The sequence below is a fragment of the Myotis daubentonii genome, chromosome 15 (assembly GCF_963259705.1).
Source record: "Myotis daubentonii chromosome 15, mMyoDau2.1, whole genome shotgun sequence".
Lineage (NCBI taxonomy): Eukaryota > Metazoa > Chordata > Mammalia > Chiroptera > Vespertilionidae > Myotis > Myotis daubentonii.
The window spans coordinates 42,612,467-42,628,273 of record NC_081854.1 but is presented as its reverse complement, the minus strand read 5'-3'; the positions used below and the strand labels follow the sequence as shown (position 1 = coordinate 42,628,273).

Genomic DNA, 15,807 nt, shown 5'->3' with positions numbered 1-15,807 from the left:
TCTTTATTCAGAGGGTTCCATTTTCACTACTCAGTAGATTTTGTATATTTCTCATATGCTTCTTCATAGTTCATGTAGTTCTGAAGTGTTACTAAGTGTCATCTTGATCAGCCAATCATCTTCATAACAAGATCTGTTGACAGGTCCTGGACTTTCTGCAAGAGCTTCATCAATTTCAGTTATTTCTCCTTATAGAGGAGAATAGAGTTCACTAGCAGCTTTCACACTTTCCAACACAACTTGTTCAATTTTGTCCCAATTTCAGGCAGACTATAGTAAACATCTCCAAAACTTTCTGTGCAAAATTGCTAATCCCACTGTTCCAATATAATTTTCTATTGTTATCCATTCATGCTTCTCTGTGAATTTACACACATAGAGCAAATTGGGTTCGGTATGCAGCAGTGGCCTCAGGCCCCAGGCCCACGGTGGACAGGGCATGGAGTGTGTGTGTGTGTGTGTGTGTGTGTGTGTGTGTGTGAGTGTGTGAGAGAGGTGGCTGTCGTGGCAAAACTCTGTGGCACCCACTAGTAGGGGGCATAACTAGCATTTTCTAAAGAGAATATGGTATTTAGGCTAGGTGCTGGCTACTTTTCCCAGCAGAATTCAGTTTGTCAAACTTTTTTCCTCAATATCTTTTTATTTATTTTTAGGGAGAGAGAGAAAGAAAGAGAGAGAGAGAGAGAGAGAGAGAGAGAGAAATATTGATCAGCTGTCTCCTGCATGCCCACTGCTGGGGAATCAAGCCCGCAATTCAGGCATGTGCCCTGACTGGGAATGGAACTGGTGACCTCTCAGTGCACGGATGACACCCAACCAACTGAGCCAGTTTGTCAAACTTTTTTTTTTTTTTTAATATATTTCTTTATTGATTTCAGAAAGGAAGGGAGAAGGAGAGAGAGATAGAAACATCAATGATGAGAGAGAATCATTGATCGGCTGCCTCCTGCACACCCCCTACTGGGGATCGAGCCCGCAACCCAGGCATGTGCCCTTGGCCGGAATCGAACCTGGGACCCTTCAGTCCACAGGCTGATGCTCTATCCACTGAGCCAAGCTGGCTAGGGCAGTTTGTCAAACTTTTAAAACCCCATCCCAGAGAGCAGACAGCTGCACTTAGGAATATGTTAATATAAATAGCTGCAATATTAAGGTCCATAGCACCAAGAAACTCATGTTTGAGAGAAGAGGTAATTCATCATTTTAATCATTTCCCAGAGCCATTGTAGGATAATGCAGAATTAAGGTGATATGAGAATTCAAGTCAATAGTGGGTCAGGGCTAGAGCAAAATGACTACTCTGGCAGTTGGTATGGTTGCCAAACCGTGGAGGAGACAAGAGCTGAGGTCATTTCTAAAAAGCTTCTGTGATGGTACGGAACAAGCACAGAACTTTCCTTAGCCTGCAACAAAGGTTGTGTACAGTTTAGATAATTATAGATCTTGAGGTCCAGAAGGAAGTGCCCTAGTTAACTTGTAGCCAGAAAAATAACTATGCCAAGAATGTGGACCTCTTCCAATATCATCACAAGGAAACTTGGACGCTACTCTGACCTCCATAGGTTCAAGGCTATTTAATCATGTTAACTGACCCAACACCCCCAACCACCGAACTAGGGTTAAATCTTTCCAGGCAGGTTGAAATATTTCTGTTCTGAAAAGTACAAGACTTTCAATAAGCTTATTATGATGTACTGGACATTTAAAAGAAAGTAATTGAACCAAATGCCTTTTTCTCAGAGCTCCTTATTGAAGGCCTACTTGGGATCCTTCAAAATGGTTGTGTATTCACTATGTCAAAGATTATTCTGAGCATTTTACATGGATTATCTCATTTAATTTTCAGAACTATAATAGACTCAAGAGTTAGATGCCTGGATTTAAAATTCTGCACTGCTATTTAATAGCTATGTAACTTCAGGTAAGTTATTTGACCTCTTTCTTGGTTTCCCCACCCATAAATTGGAAATAACAATACTAGCAATAAATGATTATTAATATATAATGCACTTAGGAGAGTTTGTGGCACATAGTAAGTACTCAATAAGTGTATCTGAGTCACTATCTTGTATCCCAGTGTTTCACCTCTACCAGTGGCAAGCTTTCTAAGAAGCAGTAACTATCATTGCAACTGGCTTATTCCAGCAATTTCTGGCAGTATTCCTGAGGAGAGACTTTTACAGGTCCTTTTGACCGACTGTGGTAGTATCTAAGTCTATAAGTAGACTTCTGGGTCTCTGACATATACAGCAACAAAATGCTTCAGCACCAGCTCACATAATCTGCCCGGAGTCCACCGCATGAAAATGGGCACCATTTGCTCTCAATTACAAGCTCTCCCACGAAGGGTTTCTATCCCCCCACCCAATGGCCATCATCTAATGCTAGGATAGGAAAAAGGCGCAAACACCAAAAGGAAAAGCTAGTAGTTTATATAGATAGATATATAGATATATAGATATTGATATATATTGTGTTTACATAGTCCACAAGTTAAATGCAGGTATCCATAAGAAGAGCATTAACAATAAAAATACAATCTGTGTGTAGCCAAGTACAGAGACTTAAAATGGTAAAACAGCAAAAAGGATCTCACAAAAGTACAAATATACAGTACAAATTGATTTATTTAAAACAGTTACAAAAAAGCACAACAAAATAGAGATTATCCTTAGAATTATTAATGCTTTGTTAAAGATCAGGTAGGATTAGAGGGTAAGAAATGGTATGGGTGGGGGGAGCACCTGACTAGTTCTAAGGCTTTAGATACAATGCGGTTGATTACATATTAATTCAGCCATTACATACTGGGGATGGTAGTTGGGGGTCAGTAATTTATCTACAGGGAACTCCTACACCAATCAGATCCACCCAGACCTCCCCAGTGCCGACCTTCTCTATTCCTTGGGACCCTAAAGCCAATTGAATGACATTCCCATTCTTTCTCCACCCCATTCCATATTCATATATTCTTCCCTCCCCTAAGGTGCTGTGCAAGCTGAGAGCAGTTTGCTCTCTGCAGCTGGAACATATAATTTTGGCTACAGGGATCCTGTATTTGACTAGGAAGGTTGTAGGGGACAGCCTTATTTTTAATACTTCAAGTTTGCCACAAGAACAGTCGGTTTTCCCCCCAACACAAGATTCTCTCAAATGTGAGTATCAAACAAATGAGGGATGAACTCTGCCTTCAGCAATACCAGCAATGCACTAACCACTCAGCTCCCAACTACGTGCAAACTCCCTGTCCAGGGAGTGGGTGTAAAACCACTGTGTTATCAGCTCACACTCGTGCTCTCTCTCTCTGATGAACCTCAGTCCCCATGACAGAAATAAATGCTTGCAAGTTTGACAATAGGTAAAGGCACATGGGCTGCTGCCACACACACTGCAGACAGGAACCCAATTTGAGGCCACCTTCACTGCTGAGCATTTGCAGTTAGAATGGCTTTGGGACCACACAGACTTTTGAATTTGCAATCTACAGAGGGAGAATCTAGGCTTAACAGAACTATTAAAGAAACTTTAGTGTGAAAAGTGCATTTATTACTACTGTTCCTGCTGGGGAGGTTCAGCAGGGCAAACCACACCACCTCTCTTCCTTCCGCCCCAGGCACTGTGCATAGTCTGCAGGTAAGGAGAGAGTGCAGTCAACGCTAGCATCTTTGGGGCCAGGGTTATCTTAGGCCCAGACCAGGCTTCTGGTCCAAAGAATGATCCTAGAGTTGAAAGAGCCACTGACAGCTGCAGAGACCCAGGTGCTTATTTTATTATTGCATAATGTGGAAGGCCTTTCTTACTCCAGGGAAGCTTGGAGGGCGAAGGCTTCCCAGCAAAGGGCTAATAGGTTCCTGGTCAACATCCAACTTAGCACAGTTCAGCTCTTCAACTGTAGTGTACACTTTTTCCCATCTGGAAAGTATTGTAGCTTCAATGTGGTTTAGTAAACTTAGCCCTAGGAGGCCAAGAAGCCTCCCTAAAACTTGGCCTCTGCCCTATTTACTTTGCTTTTAAGACTGTGACCTAATCCCCCATGGCCAATTAATCAGGTTATCTTTACTCCAATGGACCCAGGCCCTTTCCCAGTGAATCCATGTCCACCCCCACCTCCAGTGTGATCACTCAACTCTTCAATATGCCTGCCTGTTGCAAGTTTCAATCATACCACCAACCTGTGCATCTCCTATGAGTAAAAATAAAACTAAACCTCACTGAGCAGGGCTAGTTCAAACTTCAAACCCTTTCCCAACCCCAGACCAGATGAACTGGAGCCAGGTGAACCTCCCTGGGACGCTGGCACAGGTCCTAACCTGGTTCCCCATCATTCATTTTTAAAAATAGGACAGAAGATACCACAAAGGAGAGAAATTAATACACAGAAAACACCCACTTGTAGGACCTGCTTGTTTCTCCCTCAAGACACTCAGATATTTGGAGCCAAAGGGCTCCTGATAAGCACTAAAGCCACATCCCTTTGAATTCACCAGCCCGCCAGCAGCAAGTCATACTATTCCTAGTCACCGAGACTTTGCTATAAAGTAACACTTGCACATGTGAGAATTAAAAGGATGCCTGGATTTCATGTGTATGGCCAGAGACATGGAAGGACAGAGCTATAAGGGGCAGCAGGCAGGACAATGAGCAGACAGCAGCAGTGGCAAAGCAGCACAGACCAAAGCCCTTGGCATAATGATTAACTGGGACCAAGATTGTAGAAGGGTCAGTCCAGATCCACTGGGGCCCCTCCGCATAGATACGAGTGCTCAGCTCTGAACTCTCGGGCTCTGCTTCCCCGCATAGCCCCCTCCCCACTGCCATGTACACTAACCTTGATAGGAATGGTGATGGCAATACCCATCCTTGACCTGGTTCCCCTGCTTTCAAAGTGGCACAGTCATTTCCACTTGTGTCAGAGTTGGCAGTCCTCCTTCCTATCCCTAAGCTCTGGGACTGTCCCACCCCTGACAAGGGGCTGGCTCTGGCCGTCTTCAATTGCCTATTCCCCCAAAAGCTGACAGCTTCCCACTAAAATGCTCTCTCTCTCAAAACCACTTAGATCTCTTGCAAACTTATGAAATTCCTATAAGGAAGAATGGACACGCTATAAGTTACTCTTACTCCTCGTGCCTGGAAGACTGAACCAGAGAGAAAAGGCGAAGGGAATGCCACAGCTCTGACCAAGAATTACAGCACAGCGCTGCTTCTTCTGGGAGACCGTATTTTACAAAAGACACCTCTGCAGCTCGGCAAAATCAAGTATTAATATATATTAACTACATGCTCACGGCACAGTATCAGGGGAGTTGCTGGCATTGCTTTCCCAGCAAGAGACAGAAGAGGAACAGCAGCAGAAAGGGCAGCGCCCAACTTGTCAAGGTGCACAAGGTTTTCTCTTTCCAGGATTAAGTGGAAGTTACCGGGCTGGGTAGAGGAGCGTTATTTGATTTAAACTACTTGGCAGGTGTCTGGTTAGATATAGATTTGCTCCCATGAGAAGGAAGCTCAGTTGGTGTCCCTGATGGGGACATTTCTTGAGTGTCTACCATGTGCACGTCACTATATTCAGTTGATGAGCCTTCCTATAGGAAGGATGTTTCTGAGAAACGCGTGCAAACAATAATCCCTAGGGATGAGTTGCTCCTGGAACAGCCAGAGAGAAGACCTTCTCCAAGGCCATCCTCTGAGAAGATTCCTCAAGACTCAGCCCCAGAGGCCCCCACGGTAGGAAATAAACCAAAGAAAGCAGCATTCAGAGAGAATGGGGGAACAGAGAAGGGAACGGGCATGAACCCGAATGAGTACAAGGTTGAGTGTTCACCAGACAAGGTTGGTGTTTGGTTCTGAGTGAACCAGAGACTTAAGTACTTGCGGTCAGGTCAGCAGCTTCCTTTGGATGAGCCTCCAAAAGGCGACTGACCAGGTAACTGCTCTCAAGGAATAAAAGAGTGGAGTGTAGGGCTTGTAAAAAACAAGCCAGTTTCAGCCACTTTGTTCCCCCAGGAGAACAACCTTTAGCACCTGAACACTAAGAATGACTCCATTCTCAGGACTCCCCCTCCCCCCAGGAGGTAGGTAAGATTATTTATCCCCATTTGGCAGCTGGGGAGGAAGTGAAAGAGTGAGAGGTCACAAGACTTGCCTAAAGCCTTTGACAGAGCAGAGATCAGACCTCAGAGGTTTGAGACTCCTGATGACAGGCCAGGCCTTGACCCATCCAAAGACATTTCTAAAGGAAATGCCAGGATCGTACCCTGGGAGAAGCCTCACCAGAGAGCTAGGTGGACAATACCCTGAGTTGCTTCAAGAGTCTAAAGACCCCTGAAATACAAACAAAAAACCCACCCACTCACCTGAAAGCTGGTGGGGGAGCCTAATTCTCAATACCCAGTAGAATCCCACAGCCTGAGCTGCTGCTAAAAATTGTAAAAAAAATGTGGGCTTAAGACACAGAAGGGCAGATGCAACTAAGATTGAAAATACTCTTTGCAGAGGAATACCCCACCGCAAAATGAAATCTAGGTGACTTCAGGTATTGAACGTCATCGAGACTATCCCAGAACCTTAGAGCTGGCTGTAAAAGGGGACAGCGAGGAGAGGAAGTGGAATTAAAATGGGAGGAGCTGTGTAAAAACTGCCCTGCCAGGTGTATTTGCCCTGACCCAGGGCACAGTTCTCTTCTCGTTTCTCCACCAAGCTGTTCTGCTGCAGAGGGGACATGATTCTTTCTGAGTTTTTAAAAACAGAGAATATAATTGAAGGGGAAACCAAAGAGACCCCTACACACCAAAAACTAGACGTCTTGGTCAAAGTAAACAAAACCAGTTTTGCAGAAGGGGAAAGGCAGTGCAGCTACAAATTAGGCCCAGGTCAAGAAACCATGCAGAGGGGTTAGGGCAGCAGAAGGGTGGGAGCCACGCAGGCACTTAGGCACAACACAGACAGAGGAGGGGTGCAGGGCCTGGGGAAAAGGGTCCACTGGTTCTTTCAGAAGTTACCATTACCAACTAGATTCAGTACAATTCTGTAGCAGGTCTGGCATGCTGGGTAGGAGGAGCTTTGTTAGGTCAGCTACCTTTCCAAAAAACCTGCCTAGAGCCCGGTCAGTCTGGCCATAAGGTCTTTCTCCCAAAGTCCCCTGACTGGGTCCCCGCCAAAGCTTTACTTCACTCTGAACCTTAGAGGGGCTTCTCTCTCTCCTGGTGCTAGAAGCTTGTGGAAGGAATGGTGAAGAGAAATGGAAAAGGGCTGAAGCAGGATCAACCAGAGTCCCGCAGATGAGTACTCCTCCCCCACAAACCAGCCATAGACATCTGTGTAACAAAATTACCCTTTAAAGTGCACAGCTCTCAAAAGAAGAGTTCTGGGTGGGAACCCCCTTATTCCAACCATGGGGCCTCCTGCCCTCCCACCACAAAAAAGGAAAAAAAAAACTTCAGACAGTTGAACTGCTACTATAAGCTGTGGATCATCATTTTTGGCTCTTTCTTTGTTCCCTCCCTCTGCCACCTGCTCCCCAAACCTGACTTTCCCCTTTCAGGAGCTAGGAATGGGGAGGAAAGAACAGGGAGGCCCTGATATTTGGAATGTTTCTTATTCTGCATGCACCCCCTTACTTCCTTGGCCCAGGCCTGCTGCTCCCCATCACAGCATCCTCTGGGGCTGTCCTAAAGGATGCCACAGGGTAATGAGCAACAGACCCTGCCTTGGGAGGCTGCCTTCATGCCTCCACTCCCCTCACCTCCCGCCCCCAATCTCACTGCCAAGAGAGCCATTCCCTGCTCGACATGTGCAAATCCTCTGCCTGCTCACGGTGAGGCCCAGCTCTGGGGTAGAGTCCCAGTCTGGTCAGGGAGAGAGGTTCATTTTCCTGCATTGGAACGCCCTTCGATGGAGAGCTTTACCTCCTGTGGAATGAAAGAGGGACGGAGCATCGCAGCCCGTGCCTCCTCCCCTTGCATGCTGTATCTTTGGAAGCTCGGAGCTGGCCAGCAGGCCTGAGCACCAGGCTCTGGCTGCGGGGGCTCTACCATTCGGGAGCCCTCGCCCGATGGCTGGCTCTTCCCCTCACTGTCACATTGCTCTCTGGGTCCCAAGACTGTCCTCTCAGGCCTTTCTCGGGGGGTACCCAGCTGGCCTGGGGGAGCACAGCTGGCCTGAGAAACTGAATTACTGTTCAAGCTCTGTAAACTGATAGAGATGCAGACATCTCCCACCTGTAGCCGATGGCAGGGCAGAGAGAAGAGCTGTGCAGTCCGCCCAGGGCTGCAAGAGGACCAACCCTGACCATAGACAAAAAAAGGGTGCTCGGGGGGCACTTCGATGCTCACTTTGCTCTGCTGCTCACCAACCACGAAATGCAGCATGACAAATCCAGGCCACTGGCTCTCCTGAATGTCCACGACTGTGCTAGAGTCAATCTTCAGCCCCCCGCTCACTTCGGCACTGCGCACAAAATCCTGGGTCTGGAGGTCCTCCACCCGCTTCAGCTCCCCTGTAGCCAGCTGGATGATGGCGCCTTTCATGAAATGGGAGGGCAAATGGGAAGAGGTAATGGGGGGTGGCGTTGGCTCCTTGTCTGTGAAGATGGCTCTGGCCTGTGTGTCCAAACTTGATGCCATCAGGATCTCCGAGCCCATGGGCAGCAGGCCTGCATCAGTTCCAGTGGGCACCAGGTTGCCATTGGCTACAACCATTGCTTTGGGTAAAGGTCTATGTTTCACTGGTTCCTGATGGGACTGAGGGCAGAACCCCCGGGCCTGGTTTTTCTCGGCCATCTCTGCTGGGTTCCTGGCTGCCCCTCGCCCCTCACCCTGATGGTCAGGGGTATGATGGGACAGGTTGAGGGGGCTAGGCTCATCCTTCCTCTGAGCTGCCACCACACGATAGTCCTGAGAAGCTAGAGCGCCAACCACCCGCTGGACCTCGAGGTCGGTGTCCGGGGTCCCTCGGTGTGCTGGCACCGCCACCTCTACCCGTGCAGTCTGAGAACCTGAAAACAACTGTCCATCCACCACACATTCTGCCACTGGCACCGGTCCCTGGCCGTTGCCCTTGCTGCTGGGGGAGTCGAGGGCTTCGCTTTCCCGTCTTACTAAATTTCTCTCTCGCTGTCTCTGTCCATTGGCAGGGGCCGCTTCCAGAGCAGACTGGCCCTCCTGAGGGGTAAGAGCTGGGCTGGCACCAGTTGGAAGGGCTTCATGCAAGGTGTACCCAGCAGGTAGCCTGGACATCTGATAATAAATGGGCATCCGGCCTGGAGCGAGGTCCAGTGGCTGAGTACTGGAGTGATGTGGCACCTGCCCAGGTGGGGAGGTGGCAGAGGGGGTTTTGTTGAATGAGTGAGCCGGGGATGAAGCCTGGGGGGGAGGAGTGGTTCCTTCTGCCAGGAGCGAGGCATATGGCACGAAGTGTGGAAGGTGGGAAGTGGCAAGGTTGGCAGAAGGGGAAAGGAGGGGACTTGGTAGGAAGTTAGGTGGCACAGCATAGGGAAGGCTATAAGGAGACCCAATAAACTGCAGAGAGGTGGATGGGAGCTGAGCATAGTGGATTGGGGGATAGGGGATTCCTGGGTGTTGAATCAGTGAAGACGCTACATTAAATGTGGGGGGCAAAGGGCTCATGTTCACCACAGATGGGAGGCCAGTTGGGGAGAAGGTGGCAGGTGGCACAGCCACCTTATACAGCATGCCATACTGGTCCACCGTCAGGCCAGTGATGGCCTCAGCTCCATCACCCCCCAGGCTGACTCTGGCTCCTGCCTGGCTCTGCCCTGCCACCACAACCCCTCGGGACCACTCAGAGGCATCACTGGAGGGTGTGTGGTTAGTTGAGCAGCTGGTAGTTCTCCCCATATCCTCGCTGGTCACGGGGAGGTCTCGTTTCTTTGGTGGAAGGCATTCCTGACTCCTTTCATGAACAGGTTTCATATTGCTTTGTGATGTTCCTGGAGCCTGGAAGGGGTCGGCTTGCTCCTTGGGGCATCAGAAGGGGCTTCTCTGTGGCTCCCCTGAACCCTCTCTGCTGCTGGCTGGGGCGCCCACATCTGCTAGGGAACAAATCAGAGGCAAAGAAAAGTAACCTAGGGGTGAACCAAATCAAAGGAAACAGCAGAAACTGTGCCCACACAGGAAGATGTAACAAAGAGGACTATTGGAAAAAAGGAGGTATGAGAGAGGGCCAGACAAGGATGCTACCCTCCTTACTCATTCAGCCTAGGACATGAAAGAAACAGTCATAAAACCACAGAGCTACAAGGACAAGCATTCAACAAACTCAGAGACCAACAGCTTCATGATGAGTTGTGCCTCTGATGGGGACCTTGACTATTCTCAGCATTCTTCCCTAAGAGGGAATTGAACACATGGTCTTTGCTGCTGGCTCTTTCCTCCTAAGTTTCTCCTTTTGCCACCAAAGACTACTGTGCTATCTTCTTTCCTGAACGTATGACCTCATCCTCACTTCCTTTTGCCAGCCTCATTTGGATTATGATCTCACCTATCCCCAGTCCACCACCTCAGGCCTGATTAAACTCTCATTCTCTTTTGCCTCATATCACCACCATCTCAAGAACCCAGGTATAAATAAGTACTCAGGTCTGCTTGTGTCTTTCTTTTTTTAAACCTTGCTCCCTAGACCTATTATGAACATTAGTATCTTCTTTGTTCCAGGAAATAACCACATTCAAACTTGGACTCTGTGGGGAGAGTGATTGTAACAGTGTTCTACCATTTATTTGTTTTTCCTCCTCCCCAAAGAGCAACAAAACTCGTCTGACCTCACATAGACTTCGTGTTCCCTAGTCTGGCAAGACTTCTTTTCTTCTCATTGACCACCTGCAATTTGCCTTCTTCATTCATTCCCTTTCCTTTTTCTTTTTGTGTTTTCTTTTGTCAATGGCTCCTTTTCCACTGAAGGTCTGCTCTAGGCACCGCTTCCTAAAGTTCTGATTCCATTTCTCCAAATATGCCTGTTTGTCACTATCTTAGGTCTGTATGATTGGTAAGAAAGTTCTTTCTCCCCTTTCTCTTGTTGTCACCTTTCATACATGCTTTTGTCCATTGTCATAAAGTATCTTTTTGGTCTGAACACTTCAATGCATATGAACTTTGTCACCTATTTCTTCCAATCAGGCTCCAGTGCTTTAGATCTGAAAAGAGATTTCTATATTACAGTCTGTTCTGTTTTCAACTGTCGAATCCCAGATTTTTTTTTTTTGATTTTTTTTTTTTAAAGGTATCCAAAGCTCCTGTAATACCTGAGCTTCCAATGGTGCTTCTGAGCAGCTGTAGTAAGAAGCAGTGTTCGCCCCGCTGGTGTGGGAGCCTAGAAAACAGACATAGGGATAAAGTAAGCAGGAGCCTCACCTCTGACCCCTCCCAGGAGCATCAAGAAAAGGAATTCAAAAGCCACAAAGACATTAAACTCCATGAATCTTCTCTAGAGGCAACAGCACATGTATATGTAGGAAGACATCCCTGGAAAAAACTTCCCATGTCAAATCTCATTGTTTGCCTTAACATTAGATCCTTCATTCTCTACCTGTACCCCTTCCCCAAAGGTTAAATTTACTTCCAATCCCCATCTCAGGTAAATGCACAAATACAAGTGGAAGACTCAACACTGTTCCCAAGTGAACAACGGGAAGCGGGAAAAATCAACTTCACAGATTTCACTTTTATTCCGAGCTGATGAAAACACGGTTGTGGAGGCTATTTAAATGAGAAAAGCGGCACTAGAGAGAAAAGAACAATTATTTATGTTTCTGGGGCAGAAAAAGAGGTCAAGGGGGAGTTACTCAAGGGGAAGCCTTGTTAACAGATTTTCAGGATTAAAAAAAAAAAAAAAAGGTCTCCTGTGTGTATGTAAAATTTCCTGAGAGACAACTCTGTACAAGTGCTGAATCAGGTAGGACAAAAATGAAAAACATTGCCTTGCTCCTCATGCAGCTAACCGTGGGAACACAAATTCCTGCCAAACTGTCAATATCTGAATCTACACATGCCAGAAACATCAAGTGCTGAAGCACAGAGCCTTCATCCCCGGAAACACAGAAAGCAGTGCTGACCGGGGCTCGGAAACTACCCATTATCCTGCCCAAGTCCCACAGAACCAAACCGAAGGCAACATTTCTCTCTTAAGATTGGCCCAGTGGGATATATATATATATATATATATATATATATATATATATATATATATATATATATATACACACACACATATATATACATATATATATATATATATATATATATATATATATATATATATATATTAGTACAAGAAGGTGATGAGAGGAGACACCAAGGTGGAAAGACAAATTCTTAGTCCCACAAACACGAATCACACCGGGGGCACAAGTCCTGCATCCCTCCTTTGCTGGGCAGTTCCAGTAAAGGAAAAGCCGTCAGCTTTCTCCCTCATGCCCAACAAAAAACTGGGGTCACACCTTCAACCCTAGGCATGAGCCTGGCTCCCTGCAACTAAAACACTCAAGAAAATAACCTGCCTCCAGGTCACTGCGGGGTGAGCCAAACACAAGCTCCTGAAAGGGCTGCCAGAGGCAAAGGGTCTGCGGGAATGACAACAAAGGGCCCAGCCTGGGTACCGGGTGCCCGCCACGCCAAACCCATTTCGGAATCGGAAACCTCGGCCTCTGGAGGGGCTCCCGGAGGGTTTCCCAAGGGGAAGACGCAGCCTGCCACCCCGCTAACGGGGAAGGGGGGCTGCTCCGGAGAGGGTGCCAACGCTGCCAGCAGAACCCAGGAACCAAGAGGCTGAACCCTGCCAGGGACCAGCCTTCGCGGAGGGCGAGGGGTGCGCCCGCCTGGAGGAGAGGGGCTTGGAAGATCCTAGGGGGCATGGCTTCCTGGGACCCCCCAACCCTTGCTCCAAAAAGGGTGGGGGCCGGGATGGGGAATTCGGCGTTCAGGCCGGGGGGGGGGGGTCGTCCCTTCAAGCAGAGGGGCAGGGGCGAGGCCCGCAGGTGATGCTTCCTTGTTGGGGGCCCCTTCCTGCCCCGAGGACCCGGGACACCCCGGCCAGAGGGGTCACAGCCGCGGGGTCGCCGTGGCCCGAGGCCGCCCCCCCGGGCAGCGTCCGCGGGGAGTGCGCGGGGGTCCGAGCGCGGCCTCTTTCGCCGCCGCGGTCCGCGGTTCGACGGGGCGGCGGGCTCCGGGGGCCGCTTCCTCCGGAGCCCCGAGCCCAGGCCCGCTTGGCCTCCGCGGGGCCGGCGCGGGGCCCTCGCTCCTGGCAACACTCACCGGCCCATCTCACGGCGCTCTCCGGGCTCCACCCGCTCGTGCCGGAGCCGCCGCCACCGCGGCCGCCGCCATCCCCGGCCCCGGAGCCGCCCCACACCCAGCGCCCCCCCGTCGGGCGCCCGGAGATGACGTAAGCGCGTCCCGCCCCAGGCGCGCGGAGATGGCGTCACAGCTGGGCCCGAGAGTGACGTCCCGGAGTCCGCCCCCCCTCCCACATCCCCCACAACCCCAGACGGGAGGGGGCTGGCCATCTGCCTGTCACCTCCACACCCGCTCCGATGGGAAAATGAAATCTTCCCCAGGGGGCGGGGTCACGTGAAGGGGGCTGGGTCGGGCCCTCAGCTTGACCCCACAATGACCCCGCAGTCTTGCTACTCCGGGAAATTCTAGGGGTTCCTGAGCTGAACCCTGGGGTGTGGCCATTGGCGATCCCGGGCTTTCTGGGCCTGATTTCTTTCTTTCTTTCTTTCTTTCTTTCTTTCTTTCTTTCTTTCTTTCTTTCTTTCTTTCTTTCTTTCTTTCTTTCTTTCTTTCTCTCTCTCTCTCTCTCTCTCTCTCTCTCTCTCTCTCTCTCTCTTTCTTTTTCTTTCTCTTTCTTTCTTTCTTTCTTTCTTTCTTTCTTTCTTTCTTTCTTTCTTTCTTTTCCTTTCTTTAAATATATTTTTAGTGATTTCAGAGAGGAAGGGAGAAGGAGAGAGAGAGAGAAACATCAATGATGAGAGAGAATCATTGATCGGCTGCCTCCTGCACGCCCCCGACTGGGGATGGAGCCTGCAACCCCTGCTTGTGCCCTTGGCCAGAATCGAACCCGGGACCCACTGAGCCAAACCAGCACCTGGGCCTGATTTCTGAAACCCCAGAGGCCACCAGGCCCAGGAGAATAAAGACATCCCCCTGGAGACCCAGGGTGGAGATGGGAGCTCTTTAAGAATTCAGAAAGGGCCCTAGTGGATAGATAGAACCTCGGCCTGGGTCTGCGGACTGAAGTGAAGGGTCCTGGGTTCCTTTCTGGTCAAGGGCACATGCCAGGGTTGCAGGCTCGATCCCCAGTAGGGAGCGTGCAGGAGGTGGCACCATCAATTATTTTCTCTCATTGATATTTCTATTTTTCTCTCCCTTTCCCTTCCTCTCTGAAATCAATAAAATTATATTAAGAAAAAAAGAATTCAGAAACCTCTCTGGGGGGATCTAGGGGGAAAGTGAAACAAGCAGTGGGAGATTTGTGAGAAATGAGAGGAAGGGGTTTAGTACAATGGGGAGCAGCTTAGTTTAATGGAAGAGGGCTTGATTATGTGATGCAATGTTAGGTCATCCTTCAATTGCCAATTAACTACTAGTCAACTTTATAGTAACATGAACTTCTGATTAACTTAACTAAAATAAAATGGACACCATTTGAATTTGTGCTTCAATTACAATACATCTATGGGAAAAAAAGTACTTCTGCATACAGACAAAAACAAACTAAACTGAGAAAAAAATACGTTTACCTGTTGGAGAGACTTTGGATTCTGAGTTGATTTTTCACCTTGCAGTTTCTGCAAACTTTGTTCAATAAATAATCATTGCTTTTTGGCTGATTTAAAAAGTACTGACTGTGCCCTGGTCCCTACTGTGGAGCTATCTGGCCTTAGGAAAGTCATTTTACTACTTGACTTGGGTTTGCACTTCTGCAAAATGAGAAGCTTAAATTAAATGAAGGGGTGGGAGTAAAATGTAAATAGAAGAGCTCTAAAAATTTTAAGTTAAAAAAATAGGCAAACATGTACAGTGCAATATTATGTATTTAATGTTAAAAGATATAACAGTATAGTTGCATAGGTATCTGTATAGAAAAGGAGTGGAAGGATGTGTAACAACTAGCTAAGCTGGTTATTTTGGGAGAGGAAAGTGGAATTGGATGGTGGCCGAAAGGAACAAAAGGAACTTATGTTATTCTTTGGATTTTTAATGAAAATATTACCTTACAAATATTAAAATAAGTTAAAATAAAAATAAAGAAATACAAATAAGTGTATGACCTTTAAGATTCTTTCAAGGGAATCCTTAGATCTCAATTTCAATATTTCCTCACCTTGATGGGGACAAAGAATCATCAAAATTATTGAACTGAACACACAAACACACACACACATACACACACACACACATACACACACACACACACACCTTGCACCCATGGGTAAAACATAGTGAAGCTACTGATGTGTAGCCATCTAAATCAGAGGGCTTTGCTTCATGAATATTAATATTATTCATGATAGTCATCTCCCTCAGTTTGGCCAAGAAGGAAGTCCTGTGGTCACTCAGTGATTCTATTTTAGCACTAGCTGGCATTCTGGTTTCTAGGTTCATTGCTTAGCTCACTAAACTGGCATTAAGATTATAAAACAGACCTCCTTGAACCATCCAGGTGTATTCAAGGGTAACTCATTTTTCCCAGATCAAGATACACACTCCGAGGTCTGTTTTTCAGACAAGTTGAAAGAGCAGACACGGGTAGACGCAAGCAAAAAAAATGTTTTTGACTACCAGCCATTAATTA

The 15,807-nt window shown here is 47.7% G+C and overlaps 1 protein-coding gene across 7 annotated transcripts; it reads right to left on the bottom strand.

Moving 5' to 3' along the window:
* Positions 1 to 2,416: 2,416 nt before the first annotated feature.
* On the bottom strand, positions 2,417 to 13,416 carry ATXN1L (ataxin 1 like). 7 transcript variants are annotated; one of them, XM_059667553.1, is made up of 4 exons: positions 13,263 to 13,416; positions 11,255 to 11,322; positions 10,775 to 11,146; positions 2,417 to 10,045 (listed from the first exon to the last, which is right to left on the bottom strand). In XM_059667553.1, the coding sequence occupies exon 4, from the start codon at positions 9,924 to 9,926 to the stop codon at positions 7,860 to 7,862; it is 2,067 nt and encodes a 688-aa protein (XP_059523536.1). In that variant the 5' UTR covers positions 9,927 to 10,045; positions 10,775 to 11,146; positions 11,255 to 11,322; positions 13,263 to 13,416; the 3' UTR covers positions 2,417 to 7,859. The 7 variants fall into 7 exon arrangements, with proteins under 7 accessions (XP_059523536.1, XP_059523535.1, XP_059523538.1 ...); XM_059667552.1 differs by having other exon boundaries at positions 2,417 to 10,042; XM_059667555.1 differs by having other exon boundaries at positions 11,036 to 11,146.
* Between the last annotated feature and the right edge of the window lie 2,391 nt (positions 13,417 to 15,807).

Coding starts and splice junctions, on each gene's coding strand:
- ATXN1L (XM_059667553.1), bottom strand. CDS start 9,926: ATGAAACCTGTTCATGAAAGGAGTCAGGAATGCCTTCCACCAAAGAAA.